General features: G+C 41.3%; 1 protein-coding gene across 1 annotated transcript in view; it reads left to right on the top strand.

Moving 5' to 3' along the window:
* The window catches only part of KAT6A (lysine acetyltransferase 6A), a gene marked incomplete in the record, with an annotated part of 2,696,607 nt that overhangs the window by 2,119,690 nt on the left and 554,210 nt on the right, over positions 1–22,707 (top strand). Inside the window, 1 exon segment of the mRNA XM_044082986.1 lies at positions 15,279–15,440. Coding sequence (XP_043938921.1) covers positions 15,279–15,440 — 162 coding nt within the window.

Here is a 22,707-nt window from a genome sequence, read left to right as displayed (position 1 = left end):
ACAAAAATGTGTAATTACATACTAAAAACTAGATATAGTAGAACTTAAGATAAATAAATGCACTTTTGACTTGAATACTGAACATGTGAATTATTTAAAATGTAAAAATGCATAATGGAAAAATATATCTTATATATATATATATATATATATATATATATATATATATATATATATATAATTTTATCTTTCCAGTGCCTTTAGTTTTAAAATTGGGCTAATGGAAATATGCTCATTCAGGTCTGGCCAGTTCCCAGCATTCAAACGCAATTGCCAGTATGACATAAGGAATAAAAAATAAACAAATTCTCTTAGCAAACATGTTTTGGAGTATAATGACCATAAGTTCCAATTTTTTTTATTATAGACAATATCACTACCAACATGAGGGGTGGTGCATGGTCACTATTACTTGAGAAAAGAGAATTATACTGGCAGTTACATTTGAATGCTGGAAACTGGCCAGGCCTGAATGAGCATATTTCCATTAGCCCAAGGTTAAGGCACTGGAAAGATAAAAAATATATATATATATATATATATATATATCTCCATTATGCATTTTAAATAATTCACATGTTCAGTATTTATTATGTTAGTGTATTTATTTCTCTTAACATTTTCTACTATGTCTAGTTTTAGTATTTAATTACACATTTATTGTTTTAACACATTCAGCATATTTAAATATTTATTGTACATTGTCATTTTATGAAGCAGTGCTTACAATATAGTGTGTTTTTAGGGTGGTGTGTTCCATGGACTTTTTCAGTTTATATATTTGGTCTGCTTTTTAAATTCAGTGACTGTAAATCTTGTGCTTTTAATGACATAACTGATCAGTTTATAACTGGGTGGAACTTCATGTTTGAACTGTATAAGAAAGAAGCAACTATGTGGAGTAAATTGTCTGATGAAGTCTAGATCTTTCTGGATGAAAGCGCTCATCTTTGGATTTTTTTGGTCTGAAGTTAATAAAGTGGATTCTGCATTCTGCAACTGTGTGTTGATTTGCAGCCTGCATTACTTTGAGTGGGCTCAATCCAGCTACTACTTCTGGCTTTTGTGTTTATCTGCTTCAGTTTACACTCCATAATTAGCCAGTTCCAGGCAGTGTGAGTCCATTCAACGAAAGCTTTGGCTTCTTCAGTGGCTTCCTGGAAAAGGGCAGAGTAGAAGGTATTCTAGAGGCAGCAACTTGGTCCTCTGTACATGGTTTTACAAAGGCTACAAATTGGATTCCTTTTCCAGGCCCAGATCAGAATTTGTTAGGACCATTCTCCACAGGCTCATGGGATCTTAGTTTATTGGCCTTCTCCCTTTATTTTTTTAAGCTGTGGTAATCTACCTATATAGCATAGGCTACTGTAGCAGTGATCTTTGCACTAAACAAAGTGCAGTCATGAGTGTAAGCTTACCATAACAGTCTAATAGATCACTGTTGCAGTAGCTGTATTAGTCCTACCCCCTGTGACTGGCTAGCTTAAAAGCCTTTGGATGCCCATCTCCCACTACAGTGGAACCAGTGGGGAGCCAATCGGTGGAAACATTGGGCTCAGTCCTCTAATTTTGGGGAGGGGGTTGTTACTCCATGATTACATTTTGTGTTCAGTTTCCTGAAAGAATGCTTTACGTTGAAGTGATTCTGAACCGACTTTGTGGCTGTATATAGTTTTGTGGATTGTCTCTTTAGTTATTTTTCTGCTTTGTTTATAAAACTGCTTGTAAGTAGCATTTGTATTATTCTAAGTGGTTTTGCTACAGTGGTTGAACTGATTTATTTTTATCTAGTGCTTTAAACTGGGCTGTTCATTCCCATGGTCCTCTTGCTTACCATTTACTTTTCTGAGACTGATCCTATTTGTCTTTAACATGCAGGCAGATGTTCTTCGTGTTTCACTGTTGTAGTCCTCACCTGTGGGTTATCCCTGCCTGTGGTAGCCCACGATCGGCCCGAATACCAGAGTCACTGTTTTTTTGCGCTGACTGCCGTCTGATTTCAGGTCATCAGTGCTATAAAGCAAGGCAGCCAACATCATTACATCAGTTTTTCTTGCCATGGAGCCTGTAGCAGAAGCAGTTTGCACGAGTGCTGGTCAGTCGCTACCAGAAGTTGAATTTCAGCAGAAAACGTCTAAAGCTAAGTACCCCGTTAGGGACCTTTTTTTCTTGCTCTAACCGATGTCCGAAAAAGTTAACAATTGTCTCGCCTATGGAAAGCAGATCCCACACCAAGACTTTCATTCTTACTGCATCACTTGTTTAGGTGCAGACTACGACGTCCCTCGTTAATGGTTCTGTGCCCTCTTTAATATGAGAACCATTTGCCGTAGAGCGCTTTTTGTAAGCAATTATTTTCGTATTCCATCTTCGAATTCCGATATGGCGTCCGTCAGCCAACAATCTGTCGACATTCTGAAAAAATGTAGAGATAAAGATAGAGGGCCACACAAGGCTAAGCCTTCCGACGACTCTTCCGCTAAGCAAGTTGTCAGTTTTTCTGAATTCACTGAGGCGCTTTCGAAGCCCGATTCACTTTCTACACAGGCCTCTAACTAGACCCTTTTGGAGTCCGGTATGCCACAGAAATCCACTTCGTCTTCTGAGCCTTTGGCTGTCTCTGCCTCGGTTGGGTCCAGAGCCACGACCTAGGCACCGGCTTCCGATGAGGCCTTTTGCACTACCGATGCTAGACAAAAAGCAATATCTTTGCGTCCAACTACCACTTCTCAGAGACCATATTCTCTCAGGCCTAACAGCCAGGCCACTTCTAGCCACCATCTTGCTACTGCTCCCCCACCCCAAGCTCAAATGCTTAAAATGGCATAGGATCTCATCTCCCTTATCCGAGGTACTCAGGCCCCCACTCCAAAAAGGAAAAGGCATCATTCTCCAGAAACTGACAGACCAAGAGTCTGAGGAATCTGACTACTCTGCTTTTGAAGAGGAACAATTTTCCTTAACTGTTTGAGGATTCAGATGCATAGGAATCTATCCCTTCTGCCTCCCCTCCAGAGGACATCTCCTTTGGGGAAACCCTTCACTCCCTCAGGGGATATTTTCAGTGGGAATCTCAAGACTTCCCACAGTCAAAGAAATGACTTAGAGAGTTTCTGGACCTGCCCCAGCACAGACCCCTGGCCATCCCACCTATATTGGAAGTGGTGGATGATGTTTTCCATTAATCCATTTTAGCCCCTGAGGCCCTGCCTTCTGCTCCAACTAAACCTGACAGGTACTACAGAGTACCTGATTCTCATAAGTACATGTACAGGAATCCTGCTGCAGGCCCTGAGGTCATTACACAGGGACCTAAAGAAGCTAAGACTAGTAATGCCAAGAGTCCTCTTCTTTCTGACAAAGAATCCAGAGCTCTGGACAGATGAGGTAAGAAAGTATACACCTCTGAAACCGTAGCTGTCAGAGCACTCAGTTGTCAGTTCTATGTGTTTAAATATCAACTACACACTTTGGAACAATTAAAACAGAAGATAGCTACCTCCCCTGATGGTGCCAACTCAAAAGAGCTGGCAGAATTACTACACTCTGCTTGTCAAGTGGCCAAACACTCATTACAATGTGGATATGATGCCCTAGAAGCCTCTAGCAGGGCAGCAGTGATAGGATTTGTTATTAGGAGACATGCATGGCTGAAGGAACAACCTTTCCCTGATCATGTCAAGTCTAAACATATTGATGCACCCCTAGATAAGGAACGCCTGTTTGGAGAAAAAGCAGAAGAGGTGCTTAAAAAGATGGAAGACAAAGCAAAATCTATGCAAACAGGTAGATTTTTTTCAAGTTCAACCTCCCAGATGCAGCAGGAACTTTCCCTCTAAGCACTGGGCCTTCCTTGCACCTAGCAGATAGGGTCAAGGTGAGCCCTGCAGGGACAGGCCATCTAGGCCCCTATCCCAGTGCCAGCAAAGAAGCAATCAGTGGACCACTTCCATCTCTAAGGCAGGGAGTTTTAAGCCAAGCTTCTATAGCAAGCACTCACAATGACTCTCCCTCCCCCCTCTGCCCTCCTTTCACTCATCAGAAACTAGGAGGAAGGCTCACCCTCTTTGACAATTGTAATGGCACTCTCTGTTTACTCTCCCTCCTCTTTCAGCCCACTCACTCCTCCCCTTTCTGCCTAACTTACTTCCCTCACTCTATTTAGCTACCCCATCCAAGGAGGGGCCATCTTTATTCTACAGTCCTGCCCCAGGCTGCTGTGCATCCCTGGCTCCAGTGTTCACATTCTCCTACAGTATGTACATCCTCTGAAGCTCTCAGTTGCCTAATTAAAGTTTTAAATTGCATAACGTTTGTGCCTGCCTTCAATGGTCATCTTTAAAAGTGAACTGTGTGTACTTTGCTCTCCGGTGCAAACGCTTACTTAATGTAGCGCTTTGCACGCGGTCCCTGATTTCAGCTGTTAGGAGCTTGTTCTCCTTTCTTTGTCGTATATCTGTAGTTGCACTAGTTAATATATAAATTGCAATTATTTTTCATTTTTATTTTGTTCCTATCTGTATCCTGAAGTAATGTATGTTTTTACTCAGCTGCTAGGGCTGTTTAAGTTGTTTAATTGAAACGGTGCTAGTTATTTGTTAGTCGGAAGCTTTTTTGGACTAATCCTAATGGAAATGTACTTGTTAACGCTCAAACTTTAATGATTAGCATGATTTTCTTGTAACAGCTGTGTGGGGCTTGTTTAGTCGCTCAACTGAAAGTGTGCTAGCTTTTTTTTTTTTTTTTAAACTGCAACTTATTAACTGAATCTAAATGTTATGTGGGCTTGTTTAACCGCTTACTGAAACTGTGTTATCTGTATTAAAACTTCAACTTCTCTATCTGACTCCGAATATTGTGCAGCTACACTACTATCTCAGCGCTCTGCACGTGGAGTCTTAAAACAGCCGTTTGGTGTTTGTGCTAATCAAATTAACTGGACATGTGCTAGTTGCATTATAAAATGCCACTCTGCCTGAAACCTGATGTATTTATACATAATAGGAGTACAACTAAGTATCAGTCTGTCGCTAGTACTAGCTGTAATTCAAAATACTAATCTGCCCGAAGCCTAATGCATTTTATACATTCTAGGATTATAACATAGTTATCAGACTCTGTCACTTAGCTGAACTGTGTGCTGTGCCTGCTATTAATCACATTTTACCCATTCTGTGCCTTGGTTTTGTGACATTATGGTATTTGATTGTGTTTAACTTAATTCTTACAGAGCTGCTTTATCCAATTTTCAACTTGCAAAAATAACTGTGTATTGTTATAACTGTCTGATTATAACTCCTGACTCTTGTACTGTATGCTTCATTACTCTCTTTCTCTCCTTGCATGTTCCAGCTTGTGTTCCTGCCTATCCTGCTCTAACCTCCTGAATGTACCCTATCGGAAGTCCATACTAAGAACCCACATACAAGGACATTTAAACTCTAAAACTAAAAACCATCTGCTCCCTGCAAGGAATTTTCAGTGAAAGTATGTGCAGTGCTTTAACCATTTTGCAATATTTAAAGGTAATACATAATTTCTAGTAGGGTGCTGTACGCTTCCCTGCCAGGTTAGCCAGCAGCCAAAACTTTCCCTTTTCTTATCCATTAAATAACCCTACTCTCCCTCTTATATTTTTACTCCTACTCTGTCTCATGATGATTCCTTCCTTCCCCTAACCTGATATTTCCCCTATAGGGGTCTCTGTTGTATCAAACTGACTGCCCCCTAGGTGGTGATCCTCTACCGTTCTGCTGTCTTTATTATCTTTCCCACTCTTCACCTTATCTTCCCCACATAGTTCATAGACAACTCTTCTACTGCTCTCTCCCTCACTATTCTCCCTGGATTACCTATTCACTTCTCCACTCTACATATACCCTTCTCCATCCCTCATAAAGCCTCCGACCTTCTTCTACTGTTATTTCTTTTATATATATACCTACAACCCTAATTCGCTGTCAGTCTTTTAACTTGCTTCTTAGCAGTGCAAACTTACCTTCTGGCGCTCTCACACTGATTGTTTTCCTCCCATTTCTCCTTCCTTTGGCTCTTCCTGCTCTGTTTGCCCTGCGGGCTCACTCGCTCCCCTACCCTGCCCCCAAATACCACCCACCCCAAGCACATCTACATTTATTCCTGACTTACCCCTCCCACCCATACCAATTAACTAAACACACTCCTCTCCTTATTTCCCCTCCCGCTCTTACTCCTCCCACCCTACTTGACCTTCACTCTTCACTACACTTAGTCTTTCTCTCCCCTGTAAAGAATCACAACCCCATCAACTTCCTTTAGCTCTCCACCCCCTATTATCCTGCTCACTTCCTCTACATTTCTCTCTTCAATCCCTCCCTTCTGTAAACATGCCCTCCCTAATCCTTTATACTATCCGTGTCTCATGCTCCCTTCTTGTACTACTAATTCCTCTTTATTTTGCTACTTCTTACTCTTCCAAAACACCCCTATTCCTACCTCCTACTCAGACTATCCCTTGCACTCACCTGCAACCATTTCTATCAACCTACTTCCACATCATATCATCCTCTTATTCCTCCTAACTTACTCTACCTATTCCATCCCAAACTCTTCTCCAGTACTACAAATACCTTCACTCTTAAACTACTACTAGCCCCAAGCAGCTTCCTACTTAACAAACCCAAAAGGCTAAAAGTTATTCCCTATAATGACCTAGCCTTATCTGGAGATATCCATCCCAACCCTGGCCCTTGCCTCACAAATAACTCCTCCCCCCCATCCCCTACTGCTTCTATTACACACTCCCCTTCCCCCCTCCCTCTTCTTCTTCTGCTTCCTCTCTTAACATCCTTAAGTTCTTCACTATCAATGCCCAGAGCCTTAATAATAAAATACACCAAATACAATCTTGGATTTTCCACAACCAACCTGACATCTTAGCCATCTCAGAAACCTAGCTAAAACCCCATATTGCTGACTCTGAAATCCTACCTCCTGGCTTCCAAATCCATAGAAGTGACCATTTAAACAAAAAAGGTGGAGGCTCTGCACTAATTTACTCCAACCTTCTTTCATTAATCCCTCTACAAATTCCAACTCCACAATTCAAAAATTCTGAACTAACAGCTAGTCTCCTATGACTAAATAAACATAAAAATGTCTGCATTATCTCCCTATATATCTTCCCAGGCGACAACATCTCTAACCTTGAAAATATTCATCACTGGGCCTCAACTGAAATAGAATTCGAAACCTACATTCTAGGCGATGTTAATATTGATTGGAATAAAATTAACTCTCCTTCCCCCTCCCTATTCATTAACCTCTACAACTTCACCCAAGTAATCCACACAACCACTCGTCCTAACAAAAACCACTCCCCCAGGATCCATCATCGACTGGATCCTAGTCTCCCATCCAAACAAAATAACTCTCTCTGGCACTATCCCAGACACCTTCCGTGACCATCTCCCTGCTTTCATACATCGCTCAGCTAACTCCACCCAATATCGACACCATTATATCCACACTCGTAATCTCAGCAACTTCAACCCTACAAATTTCTCAAACACTTTTAAACATGTTAACTGTCAAATCCTAAATACTCTTCCCCTTGACAATGCTGTTGAACATTTTAACTCTATCTTCCAAGAAACAAACGAGTCAAGGCTAATTCTACTCCTTGGCTATCCAAAGAAACAAAACAAATCATGCATCGCAGGGACAAATCCTGGAAGCTATACCAGAAAAATAAGATGCCTTCTACCTTGCTTCAATACACCCAACTCCGCAGCCACGTAAATAAAACTAATCACCTTGGACAAAAAAAAACTACTATAATAAACTTCAGTCCAACAATAACAAGAACCCAAAACAATTCTGGAAATCTGTTCATTCCCTACTCCATCCAGGGTCCAGGAATAATCCCTGCCCTGACCCTAGCATAACTGACTCAGAACTAAGCTCTCACTTCAATACATTTTTACAGAATCCATAGCTAATCTAACCAAATCATTTCCAGACCATAATCCATTCAACTCTCTTTCCTCTTCTCCTAACAACCCTCATAACTGTCCTCTTTATTTCCAGCTCAAATCTGTCTCAACTACTTTCATAAAAAGACTCCTATCCAAACTAAAGCCATGCTCAAATGCCTCCGACAACATACCCTCCTCCTTCCTCAAATCTGCTGCTGAAGGTATCGCTCTCCCTATCAGCATCCTAATTAAAAGATCTTTAAGAGAGTCATATGTACCCAAACTCTGGTGATCTGCCTTCATTCTACCTCTTCACAAAGGAGGCAAAAACACCAATATCTCCAACTTCCGCCCAGTTGCCCTACTCTCGCCAGTATCAAAAATTCTAGACAAATGTGTCCACCACCAACTTATGCCTTTCTTAACTCAGAACCACCTCATAACACCCACCCAGCATGGTTTCCGCCCTGGCCACAGCACCATTACTGCCTTACTATCTTTCTTCGAAACAATAGATCAAGCCCGGGATTCTGGATTACTAGTATCCACAGTACTGCTAGATCTTTCAAAAGCTTTCGACACCATCTCCCACAAGCACCTTCTCTTTCATCTCTCCCCTGACACCCTATCCTGGTTCTCCAGCTACATATCAGACAGATCTCAACTGTCAGATGGAAGAACTCCTTGCCAACACCTACTGGTGTTCCCCAGGGGTCCATCCTCAGACCTATGCTTTTTAACATCTTCATAAATAACCTTCACACTGTCATCCCTGACACAACAGTTATCCAATACGCTGATGACTCTACCTTAGTCTGTGCCACCTCTAACCTTCCTGAATTGTTGACTAAAACCCAAATAGCTTTTTCCACTACTGAGAACTGGATGCACCACAACCATCTCTCTCTCAACTCTAATAAATCTAAAATACATTTTTTCCCTCCCTCCAGGGCTTTCTCTTTCGACAAAAATGCTTTCAAAGTCCTAAGCCAAAACAACACTGCTATAGAAGTGGTCCCTTCTGCAAAACTCCTTGGCATTACTATAGACGAACACCTTAAATTTGATATCCACATACAACAAAACATAAAGAAAACACACCAAAAGCTTAGGTATGCTCTATAGGAATAACCGCTTTCTCTCCAACCCCTCCAGGCATACTATAGCAACTACTTACCTCCGTCCTTCTTTACTATATGGAGCCCCTCTTCTAACTAACCTGTCTTCTTCCAACACCTCTAAACTCGAAGTTTGCTATAATAAGATCTCTAAATCCAAAACCTCTACTCACCATTGCCTTACCCTACAATCTCTGAACTGGCTGGAACTCTCTAACCACCTATAATATCTCCAACTAACCACCGCTCACAAATTAATATTCTATCCAGGGAAATGCCCAGCCTTAACAAACATCCTTCCCCCATACATCCCAATCAGATCTCTGAGGTCTGAACACCAAAATTTAATCTCTATCCACAAACCCAAACGTCCTGCAGGCCAACTCCTTCTCTCTTTCTCTCTAGGCAAAAAATGGAACTCTCTCCCTCCTTCACTTAGGACTATATACCTAACTGAATCCTTCAAGTTCCAACTTTTCTCATACCTGTCTACTAAACGTAAATGTTCCTGCTTTCACCCTACATAAATTCTAAGAAATTTCCCCTTTGATCTCTCCATACTCCTTGCTACATGCTTCCCTACAACTTTATTTTCTGTTCTCCAAAAACAAACCTTAGCTAGCATCCTCAGATTAAGCAAGCTCTCTCTCTTGACTCCAAGTATCTAAATATCGTCAATATCAAGTAGCCTCAGATGCTTATTTTTCACACAGTTGAAACTTATTGCTCTGAATGTAAATACTTGTAAACTGTGTTATCTATTGTCTTTAATTGTGTTTATAATGTACAATTTAAGCATTTGCTGTTCCTAACTGTACAAATTTATATATGTATTTTACCTTTGCATTATGTAACCTTTTTGTATTCGTGTTGCTTATGGAGCTTTTCTCCCTGGGCCTCCACTGAAAATGGGCATATTCTGGCCCAGTGGACTTCCCCGGTAATCAAACTGAAAATAAATAAATAAATTGGGTCTCTATAACCAAGGACCAGTGGGTCTTAAGTCATTTTTCAGGGATACAGATTCTCCTTCAGTGAACTCCCTATTCCAAGAGGGTACCCAGACCTCCTGCCAAACCAGTGGGCAGAGGCATTGAAACAAGTCCAAACTCTTAATGTCCCAGGGGGCAGTAGAACCTGTCCCTCCAGATCAAACAGGAAAAGTTTTTTTACTCCAGACTATTCCTTGTTCCCAGAAAAGAGGGCACTTGGCGCCACATCCTGGATCTATCCAAACTGAACACCTCGTTGGTGGTCCACAGATTCAAAATGCTTACCTTGCAGCAGCTTCTACCAATGCTCACACAGAAAGCCTAGCTTGTGACACTAGACCTAAAAGATGCCTACCTCCATTTCCCCCATCAGGGAATCATGCAGAAAATTCCTGCACTTCAATGCAGGCTATCAACACTTTCAGTTCTCTGCACTGCCTTTTGGCTTATCTACGGCTTCCAGAGTATTCAAATGCTTGGCCCCGGCTGTAGCATTCTGCAGACAGAGAAATATACAGATGTACCCTTAACTGGACAACTGCGTCGTCCAGGCAGACTGCAAAGAAAAATTGCTCCAGGACCTTCTGTTTGTCAAATCATTCCTAACTTCCCTAGGGGTTCACCATCAACAAGAAAAAAATCAAAGCAAAAGCATACCAGAAAAATTGTTTTCCTGGGAGCTGTGCTAGACACAGCAACCCAAATGGCCTTCCTATCCCCACAAAAGCAGCGCTTCCTGCCTCTCTACTTCAACCAGCTGGCTTCCAGAAGTCAACTCACTGCGAAGAAGTTCCTGCAAGCCCTGGGATGTATGGCATTTTGCATCCTTCTCATCCCTCTCACCAGGCTTCACATGAGAAAACTTCAGTGGTACTAAGAACTTTTAATGTCAGCACTCTCAGTCCCTAGAGACCACTCTCCCTCGGATCCCTTGTATAAGGACCGAATTTCTTTGGCGGGCAGAGGCCTTTGCCATGAACAAGGGTCTTCCCTTCATCCTCCTCCCTTCCAGCCAGACCATCACCACCGACGCCTCAGACATTGCTTGGGGCGCACACCTTGCAGGCAGGTGTACCCAAGGCCTTTGGAATGCCCAGCAACTTCGCTTGCACATCAACCAGAAATAAATGATGGCAGTGCAAAAGGGTCTGACTTCCTTCCAACCCCATGTCAGGCTGGGGGTCCTCCTTATAAAAACAGACAACACCACAGTAATGTGGTACATCAACAAGAGGGGGAGGGCACCCAGTCTTCTCCCCTGCGCAGGTTAGCCATAAGTCTCTGGCTTAGAGCCACCTCCATGGGGCTACACCTAATTGCCCAATACTTACCAGGGATCAACAGCATACTGGTGGACCACCTAAGCGGAAACTTACTGGACCCCCACGAATGGCAACTCCACAGAGAAATCTTTCTTCAAATCACCCAGGAGCTAGGGACCCCAGAAGCGGACCTCTTTGCCTTGCACCTCAACCACCAGCTGCACAAGTTCTGTACCAAGGCGTATCAACTCCTTGCATGGAAGGTGTATGCCTTGACCTTCTCTTGGAGCTCCCTCTTTGTGTACGCATACCCTACTCTGCTCGTTATTCCCAAGATCTGATCAAAATAAGAGAGGAGAGACCAAAGGCCAATACTCCTTGCTCCAGATTGGCCCAGACAGCATTGGTACCCGTTATTACGCAGTCTGATATTACAGCCCCCAAAGCTACTTCCCCTGATGTTGGACCTCTTGACCCAGGAGAGGGGGAAGGTACTGCACCCAGACCTACAGACTTTCAAACTTTCAGCATGGCTTTTATACTAAAAACTAACAAGGAGTCCCTGTTACGCAAACAGGTCCTGGACATCATCACAGTGGCCAGAAGGCCCAGCACAAGAAAATCATATGCAAAAAAATGGAAAATATTCTACTCCTGGAAACAATCAAAAGGGGACAGTACCTACCAACCTTCCATCCCTCTCATCCTGGATTACCTAGCAGAGTTGCTCAATAGTGGCCCCTATTTCTCCTCTATTAAAATCCATGCCTCGGCCATCTCTGCCCATTATGAATTCAGACCCACCCCTCTTCTCTCATCCTGTGATTAAGCAATTCCTCAGAGGGACTTCTAATATCAGGCCTAGATATTGTGTGTGCGCGCACAGTGTTGCCACCTGTGATGATATGGGCAAGTCTGGAGTTTTGTAAAGAATGTCATGTCCCTTGAATATCACACTGATTTATAAAAGATGCTTGTTACAGATATATTAGAACTGTATGTCATTTGTATGTCAAACTGATTTTGTACAGATGCTTGTACTGATGATGTATTTCTCAGCTTTGCTTGTGTTGAAATATATCAACAATGCACCCTGCTGAAATGAAGATAAATGTATGTGTATTTTTGTAACTGAATTAAATGTATTTGTTTTAATAGAGGATACTGGCACAGCAGAGGTTTGCTGCAAGAAAAATAAGGGAAATGTAAATTAGCTGTTTAGCCATTAAAAGGCACCCCACAGTGCTGAATAGGACCAGAGTTGCTGGGTTTTGGGGAAAGAGCCTTTGTCCATTAGCTCATTGAAAAGAGGGGAGGCCACAGGCACTGCCATAAACATTTGGATGTGTATTGTGGCCGTCTGTGCAAACTTCATGTTTCAGCTTCAGTGGGGAATACTGTGAAAACTTAGAATGAGGTGACCAGATGAGGTAATTCTGCCAGTCCTCTGGAACAGAAAAAAGTCTTCAATCAGAAATATAGTGAAGCTTAATTTAGACATTGTTTTATTTGTCTGAGTCTGTCCATCAGTGTTCTTTAATATTTCTTGTGATGTGAGCTCTGTGGTTTGCTGTGAATATATAGTCCGTATATTCATGTACTTTTTATTATTAAATATATTTTAAAACTTTTATTGTGGCTGGTCCTTATAGAAAGTATCTGACCTTGGAGAGTACTTATTTGTTTGGTGACATTGTGTGGGCCACTCCAGAAGGCCTAGCCGTCTTGGTGAACTACTACCATTTATATTGGTGTTAATATTACACAGTAAAATTGGTTAGCCTTTTAAGAACCTTACATTAACTTGACTGGTGGCAGTGAATAACTACCTTATAGGCTGGGCAAAGTTGGTAGAGCAAGTAATCTGTGCCAGCCTTTCCCAGGTGTGTGTCGGCTACTTGGGACAGGGACACGAAACACTGGGTTTACTGAAGGGGTGTTGGAGGACTTGGCTTGGGTACTCGGCTGAAGACCTAACCCTACAGCCGTACCAGTGGAGAGTCCTTTTGGGGACCTGGAGGAAGACAAATATAGAGGCATCCAGACCCCTGGCTGAGTGTGTTCCCTGTGTGCCCTTAAGGGAAGTAGTACTTGATGCAGAGAAGTCTGCATCTGGAAATACTGAGTGCATCCATTTGTATTCCAAGTGCACTCTATCTCCAGTGTCGGTGATGAGGATTCAAGCTCCTTGATTGCTGGTCCAGCATGAGGATGACGCATTTATGGCTGTCACATATTGGTAGCCGTTTTTTTTTTTCCCAAGCTGTCTGGAAATCAAACCGTTGTCTGGTAGTCTGGAAAACACTGTACAAACTCTAGTATTCTTCAAAAAAAAAACAGAATATCATTTTGTTAAATCATCGGATATGTTATGCTTGTTTTATAGAAAATCATAGTAAATCAGAAAGAAGTCATCACAAAGGGAGACAAAGGGGACTTCCCCTCCTCTGACATGATGCCATGGAAGTGGGCAGGGAGAGGTGAGGAGATAGGCGGTGTGAGAGGGGTGTGTCCTTGGTCTGGTTTTAGCCAAAACAAAAGGTGTCAACCCTAATCTATGTACATACACACACGCGCGTGTGTGTGTATATTTATATATGTGTGTATATATGTGTGTGTGTGTGTATATGTATATATATATATATATATATATATATGTGTGTGTGTGTATGTGTATATATATATATACACACACACACCTCACACCACACATACATATGTACACACATATATGTGTGTGTCTGTGAAGGCATGCTGCTTGGAGATTCCATACTTTAGAACGCACTGTGTGTAGTTCTTGCAGGTGTGGGTGGTACCGACTTCATTAACATCACAGTGGTGCTGTCATTTAAGTGCTCAGTGCATCTTTATTTATATTTAATGTGTTAATTCTGTTATTTTTGAACATTTAAAAAGGGTTAAAGTATAAAAATTATTCTAATGGTCATTACTGATTGTTGGTGAAAGACAGCCATGCACATCCAACAAGGGGGCTGCCGCCTGCTTTATACAATTTTTAGTGTCTGGCAGTCTTTTAGTGGGATTGCAGATGAACACTGCACAGTTTTTCTTTAATCTCACCTTTGTCAAATAAGTAAATAAATTCACAAAATCATTTATTCATTAAAAAAAAAGAGATCCAACATTATTAGATCAGCTCACGTGTTACCAGGGATGTGCTGCTTGCTACTGTGCATCATGTTGTGTCTTTTATATAAAACAGACACCTGCTCCTGTAGGGATGTCCAACTGCTAGAGATGGTCAGGCCAGAGGACTGATACCCATCTCTGTTTTTTCTTGACAGTCCATCAAGAGATTCCTAGAATGACTATCATATTTAAACATATGCAGCTGCACTCTGTCTGTGGGGGAAGAATTAAAAACTTTAAATTGTACATCTTTACAACATAGTATAGGAATGTTTTGGTGTTTCAGGTTGCTCAGAAGTGTTTTATTTAGAGTAAGAACATAACGAATAGTCTTCTAAAGCATATTTTCCCATTCTGTTTTTAAGTATTACATTTAGATGCATCACAGTGCGTTAGATTTAGGTTGGTCAGTTCTTGATCATCGAACATGTACAATGGAGAGCAGACTAGTTTTGTGTTTTTTCCACTTATGTGATCTACTTAAAATGTACTGTCTTAACCAAAGACCTTGCCTGTCACCGTGAATCATGTAACATTTGACTTGGGGAGACACTTCAAGATTGTTTGCATATGACATTATCAATTGTCAGGCCATGAACATGGCTTTGGCTTTATTTGTAGAGGAATTTGTTGCAAGTAGGGAGAGGACTTGTTTATTCGTGGATACCTACAGTTTTTGTGATTTATTTCTGTCAGGATTTGCTAATGTGTAATGTAGTTCAGTTTACTTTTTTCCAGTACAGCCAAGTTCTTTAACAGAAGTATTACAATGAAATATTCTGTTTTCCTTTTTCTTTATAGGTGGATGGGAACATTAGCACTATATACTGTCAAAACTTGTGTTTACTGGCAAAGCTTTTCCTGGATCACAAAACACTCTACTATGATGTAGAGCCATTTCTTTTTTATGTTTTAACACAGAATGACACCAAAGGCTGCCACCTCGTGGGCTATTTTTCCAAGGTAAGCAACTATAGTGCTAACTAGAATATTTGTTGTCATTGTCAGTAGATCAGACTGACACTTTTCGGTTTGACATAACCGTAGTACACTTAGTACCAACTTGCAACTCTTTGGCATTTTATGGAAAGTTTTTATTGCTAGCACATCTGACTTGCTAAGGCTTGAATATGATTTCCTCAGATTTATTACCCTACCAAATCTGTGCATGCATTCTAACTGGGCTGTATAGAAAAATAAGCATAAACAAATGGTAATTCATTCCAAATATTTTAGAATGTACCGTAGTACAGTTCATCATCTAGAGGCATTCCCTACCCACTTACTTGCTCCACTGATAGAATCTTGAGAAGTTTATAAGGAAGAGCATTCCTTGAAAACTATGTAAAAAGCAGTCAGTCTGCGAAGGTATATACGTGTCTTCTATGAGACTGTCTGTCTGCAAGATGTTTGGAGTACAGGGCTAAGATTACCCATGCTAATCACTTAGTTTCCAAACAAGATGATGACCTGTGGGTTTACTTCCTCACAGCCATATCGCCCACATTGGACATTGGTCACTCTTTGTAAGCCCAAGCTAAGAACAGAACTCCAGTCTGTGTTTAACACTCTCTGTACTTATTATTATTGGTAGAGTTTGAGGGATCCGGTGTATGTCCCCTTGCTCTCCCCCTGGGTGAGTGCTTGATGACCAGATTGGAGTATTCCTCGCAGACTGTGACTTCTGCTAGAATTAGATGCTCCATTTGTATTTTGTCCCTCAAAAACTTTCTCTTTAATTTGTAGAAATTGATCAGGAACATGTGAAGATATGCTTCGTTTAGACTTGTTTACTTGCAGTTAGAATTTACTTTTGTGTGTACTACACTGCTAATATTCTTAAGCAGCATTGGCCCTAGTAGCACTTGCTGTTTTGTTATGCCTCTGTTGTCTTTCCTCACTTCGCTGCCTTCCTCCTACAGAGTTTTGTGGTGATCAACGTTTTCTCAGCAGATAGTTGTGGAAAAGCTCTTTCCTTCCTGTTTTGTGTTTCGATGGTAGATGTCTTAAGTTGTTGATGCTTTTCAGACTGATTTACCTAATAGTGATAGAGAACAAGGGATTATTTTCACTCACCAGTGCATCGTTTTTTTTCCTGAAGAGCCTTATAGTTTCCTTTAGAGCCGTATGTTAAAGGTCTCCTTATGGAAGTTGGAGGAGTTAGATTGGAGAAGACTAAATTGTCTAGTGTTAGATTGCCTTTTGACATTAAGAAAACCTTACAGTTCTGGCTAATCACTTCGAATCAGTCCTAAGGAGTATTGAGGGAACATGTGATATGCAGTTTGAAAACATCCTGACTTGTATACTGCCCTTAAAATAGGTGACTCATCAAGTAAGAGCTTTTTCTGCTTCTCTGACCCCTTTGGGAGAAAAAAATTAAAATGATTTTTTTTTTTCACACACTGAATTTTGTCATGAGGATCATCTTTGCCACAGGGCTTTGCCTCATGCGGTTGAGTTTTTTTTTTTCTTGTGTCTTATGAATTTCATATCTTATTTCCACAAACTAGATGATGACTGGGAGCTCCTCACAGGTTTGATTGAGTTTATATGTGACTAGATGCAACTTTGATGCTGCTACTTGGTGTGCATGCGTAGTGTTGTCTGAGTAGTCTCTCTTGCCAAGTGTTGCTAATTTATTTTCATTCAGAAACAAGGAATTAAGAATCCTGTCTTATTTTTGGAGCAATGTCCTTTGTGGACTGGATGTTCAAGGCCTAACTGAGAATTTCAAAATTGTATGAAAAAACTTCTGGACGCATTGTCTGCTTTTGCTGTGTCCCCAGGTTGCTCTAGTTATAACACTAGACATTGTGTAACGAGTTTGAAAGACCTCTGAGATTTCAGCAAACTCTGTCATTTCAGAACCTTCAGCCTGTGTTGCCATTAATGCAAAATTAAATTATATTAACATTTGTTCTTGACAGATTTCCTTTCTAGTAGACAGAACAGTCTGGCCTGTCACAGACCTGTCTGATTTTAGTGTGTATGTGTATATGTATGTGTGGGTACCTAACACAAAATAACACAGTGAATTGCATAAGGGAGCACAAGCAGTATGCACAGACATGATGTGCAAAGTTTATGCAGGCTGTGTGAACCACTGCTAGAAGTGACTCATGATCCCTTGTTGCATGGCAACAGTATATGTGTAGTATATCATTAATGTAGGGGGGGTGGGTAGCTTGGGACACACGAGGAGTACCGCAATGAGTAGCGAGTTGCAACTTCAAATAGTGTGGCTTCTTAACTCGGCAACATTAAGGATAAATGTTTTAAGTGGAATCATTAGCCAGTGAGGTGAGTCTTTGTAGTCCAGATTGAGTCATGGCAGATCCATGTTGCTGCTACAAGCTGAAGATGTAGGAGAATATTTTCATAAAGGAAGAAGAGGTTCTGTTGTAGACAGTTGTCTATGTTGGATTTCTGTTTTGATTTTGAAGAGGGAGAGGGCTGGAAAATCTGAAGCTGCTGTTTTTGTTGATTGCTTGATAGCTTCATTCTGTTTGCATGAGCATGTGGACCGGAACACCGTAGTGCTTATGCAAGAGAAGGATATAACCTGTATTGCAAATCTAACTTCTCATATAAGTAAACTCAGTTTTGCAGCAACTTTTGGGCTGGGCATAACTTTGCTTTGCATAGAGTAGCTGTTATAAGCGTCTTAGAATAACATAAAATGTCTTGGATTTTGAAAGTAGGATCACAGACTGCCCCCACACAGACGAGCTTTAGTCATAACTGTAGTGCTAGGTATGAATGAGGAGTTTAATTCAAATGCTATGGAGAAGATTATGAACGTGTACTGTTGTTATTGGATGACTCTCACAGTTAGTGCAGAGAACTTGAGTTCTGACTTCTTAATGAGCTATTTCCTGTGTCAAGGGTACAGGGTTTGACCTTGAGCAAGTCACTTAACTAGACAGTGTTTTGCGGAAATTTGAAGTTGGCCTAGGCTCCTTAATAGTCTCCTGGAGCACATGTCTAGCAATTATCTGTGCAACAAGTGGCAGTAACTGTGCTAAAGCCACGCTTGACGAGTTGTTGAGCAAGAGCTAAAAGTCCAAATGTCTATGGCAGTTCAGTAGTGGTCAAACTCCTATCTCCATAATCATAAGAGATGGTTGAAAGCTAGTAGCTCAAGTTATACAAGTATTGATGCAGCTGGTATTTGTTTATGGACAACTGGATGACGGATTAGGATTAACCTAGAATGAATGAGGAGGGTCCCTATAGAAAAAAAAAGCATATTAGGCTTCCCCCATTCAGGACTTTTCAATAAGTTATAGTTTAGGAATATTGGCACAGAAAATGAGCATCTGAACATTCTCTCTCTCTGGATAACTTCACTTTGGCTACTTTGTGTCAGTCATTGCTGTAGGGATTCTATGTTGTCCGCTGCACAGAAGAGGATTCCTTTAGATGTTTGTCATAAGGATCACTGCTGCATTGTAGTTTTATTCATGTGAGTTAGATGTAGGTAGGTGTGTGCCCTTCCAGTCAAGTTTCCAGAGCAGATCTCAACTTTTTCATACCTGGGACATTGTGCAATACTTTGAAAACAGGTTATAGCCGGCACCATGTAATTTATGCTGTGAGAAGTGCTCAGTCATCTGTCTTTAGTCTTTCGTCTTCTCTGTGCATAAAGTACCTAAATAGGAAAGTTTTTTTCTGAACTCTTTACCTTGTAGTTTCCATTTGTTTATTTTAGATTTTCCTCCCAAGTTCCATGATGTCTTTGGAAAACATCACTAACAAGTTTACCCATGGAAGACGAGTTGTACCTACATTACTATTTGCTGTGCCATTTTATGTCTTGGAGAAAACTGTTAATCCTTATGGGTAGTGGATCACCTTTAAGTCCTTGTAGCATTATTTCTACTCCTCAATCTTTGTTAGAGACATTCCACCTTTTTAAGTAGCTGAACTTTCAGATGTGAGGTTGTTCTATCTCGCCATTCATTCTTTACTGATGAGTTCAGAGCCAATTCCTCTCCTCTGAGTCGGCCTATTGCAAATCTCGAGGTCCTCAAATAGCTCGAGGCCAAGTCCCTATCCCATGATGCACCTAGAGTTACCTCAGATCTAGTTTGCCACTGCAACGGATCAGAGGTTCTCGTTAGCTCGGGCCAGTGAAACTTCTTTTTCATATATTTCTTACTTATATTGATATCTAGGTAGTTTTAGATAGTTTTATAAAGCTCTTGTAGCTTATTTTTGTGTTTACCTATATTATATTCCCTTCCCCTAGTGTGCTTTAAATTTCTAGTTGGCCTCTTGTTTTCAGGCCTAGTTTAAAGACTTTCTGATTACTTAAGAGTGTGCTTTGTCAGTGACCTTTTGTCATAACTTACACAAAACCTTACATAGGTTTCTTATTTAGAGTGTATTTAAAATAGTTAGATAACAGTATGGTCAGCTTAGCATTAAAAATGCTGTGCTATAGACTGAGCTTTTTCCTGTCACTTTCATATTTAGATAGTTATTTGCTGTGTGGGTGTGACTTAGCCTTAATTTTCTAAAGGGCTTTGGTTTGATAATTACTGTTAAGCATTTTTTTATGGTTGACAGTAATTTTCTGTCTGATACAATTATTTTTTATAGAGTATATTTTGACATTTAGATAAGTCTTACTGTGTGTTTTATAGCAGCTATCATTTTTTCACAGTATACTCTGCTTATTATTAAAATTGAGTGCTTTAGACAGACTTCTTTTCTGTCACTTCAATATATAGGTTATTATTGGTCTGTGTGTGTGTCACTTAGCATGAATTTTCTAAAGGGCTTTTCGTTTGAAAATTACAGTTAAGGATTTTTTATAGTTGACAGTAACTTTCTGTCGGGTATAATAATGGCTGACCAAGATAAGCATCCCAAGTCAGGCTTTAAAAAGTGCCCTAAATGTGGCCAAAAGATGTCTGTAACTGACAGCCATGTCAGTTGTGTGTACTGTTTTGGGAGCTTTGCATTTACAGGATAGCTGCTCCATATGCCATTCTTTCTCCTCCATAGTCCTACAAGAGAGAAAAAGGAAATTGATAGAGGTTTGTTGAAACCCTCCTTCAAAGAAGCTTTGAGCAACCAAGATGGATCCACCAAGTCCTCGAAGTCTTCTCAGACTTCTGAGTCAAAAACAAATCAAATAAATGTTCGACTTCAGCTCCATAGACATCAGAACAGACAGCCTTCTCTTTTCGGAGCCAGTCCCCAGTTCTGGAACTGGTATCCGAAATTCCTAAGACTCCTTTATTACAATCGGTACCACCTTCGGTCCGTTCATCTCAGTCCTCTATTAGCCTTTCTGATCTGGATGTGTGGATCGTGTGGTGCAGAAGCCGTTACAGGCACTGGCCTTTGCAAAAATTTTTATCGGCTCCAAACCAATTAGCTTCAGAGATGAAGACTGTTATACCAGCTAAAACTGTTCCTCCTCCAAGCCATACTGGTCCTTCAGAGATGGAGGAGTCAAACTTGTTGATTGTGGAATCTTCGGAGCTGACACCTGCTCCAGTGACTTTGGCTTCATTCATTCTGACATCCTGTGTACCGATCGAGAACTCTAGGAGCAGGCACTCTGGTCGGGTCTGGGGAGGATAGTCGGACCGACTTGTCTGTTCCGACTCTGTCTCTCGGGGCTCCTACCTCTGTCTCGGAGCCTGCTGTCCCGGTGCAGTCATTACACTTGGGTTATTCTGCCATCAGGCGGTCCCGCAGTTGGCCAGAGTTCCAAAGTCTTGGTCTGGCGTCGGTTGCTGTCGCTTCTTCCCTGACGTCAGTATGCCAGGGGTATATAAGATGCAGCAGATGCCATTTTCTTCAGTTTTTCTTGCCGCGCAGTGCCCGAAGCAAAAGCAGCTTGCAAGTGCCAGTCAGCCGACTCCTGAGAATTTCGAATTTCAGATCCGAAGTCTTCAATAAAGCTAAGTACCCCGTTGGGGAAACTTTTTCTTGCCTCAGACCGATGTCAGTAAAAGTTAATAATTACATTTCTTGTGGGAAGCAAATACCTCATAAGGATTTTCATTCTTAATGTATTCCATGCTTAGGCCCAGACCACAACGTCACTAGTTGTCGATTTTGTGCTAGATTTAACAAGCTCACTATTAAACGTCTGTTTGATTTTGCACGCCATTATTTTGGCCGAAGGTTCAATTATACCATGCCGTCTGAACAACCGACAACCAGAATACACAAAAAACGCAAAGACAAAGATAAGGACGGGCATCCAAGGTCCAAAACTGACGATGAAGCCTCTTCTAGGCCAGTCATCGGTTCGCTGTGAGGCACTTTCACAGCCCCTGACACTCGCTACCTCAGAGCCACAGGCCGCCTCCGACTCCCACGTGGAGATTTCTAGGCCTCTGGAAACTCAAAGTATTGGGCCTGTGGAAATTAACCCCTCAGATGGGTCAGGAGCCACTGAGCAGGCATTGGCTTCTGAGGGTGTTTTCAGACCTTCACAGCTTACCATCAAAACAACAACCAAGTCTAAAACTCCATTAAAGACAAAGAAACAAGTACAGCATTCAGCTGGACAGGCCTCCATGTCTAAAAAACAGATGCTCAAAATGGCTGAAGACCTAATTACTCTGATCAGGGGTTCCCATCCCCCTCCTGATAAAAGGCCTAGGCAGGATACAGACTGATTCCTCTGACCAGGTTTTACATTTCTTCTGATTCCTCTTCAGACCAGGGATACTCTTTACCTCCCTTTGAGGACTCTGATGCTGAAGAATCAATCCCTTCAGCCTCTCCTCCGGAGGATTACTCTTTTGGGGAAACTTTACATACCATGAGGGAGCATTTCCATTGGGAGAGCCAGGATTATTCAGAATCCAAGAAAAGGCTCAGATTTTCTTTTATTGCCTCAGCATAGGCTCCTTGCTATTCCGCCTGTGTTAGATATTGTGGATGATGTGTTCTCTGAATCCAGTTTAACCCCTGATTCTTTGGCCCCAGCACCAGTCAAGCCAGATAGGTACTACAGAGTCCCTGACTCTCACAAATTTCTTTATAAAAACCCTGCTGCTGACCCAGAAACTATTTCCCAGGGTCCCAAAGGGGTTAAGGCTTCCACTGCTAAAAATTCAGTTCCCTCTGACAGGGATTCTAGAGCATTAGATAGATGGGGGAAGAAAGTTTACACTTCTACAACTTTAGCAGTAAGGGCTTTAAATTGCCAGTTCCACATGCTTAAATACCAACAATATTTAAAGTCTCTGTTACA

The sequence above is a fragment of the Protopterus annectens genome, chromosome 9.part0 (assembly GCF_019279795.1).
Source record: "Protopterus annectens isolate FY-2018-M chromosome 9.part0, PAN1.0, whole genome shotgun sequence".
Lineage (NCBI taxonomy): Eukaryota > Metazoa > Chordata > Ceratodontiformes > Protopteridae > Protopterus > Protopterus annectens.
The sequence above is the reverse complement of the archived record's forward strand: the minus strand, read 5'-3'. Positions and strand labels throughout refer to the sequence as shown.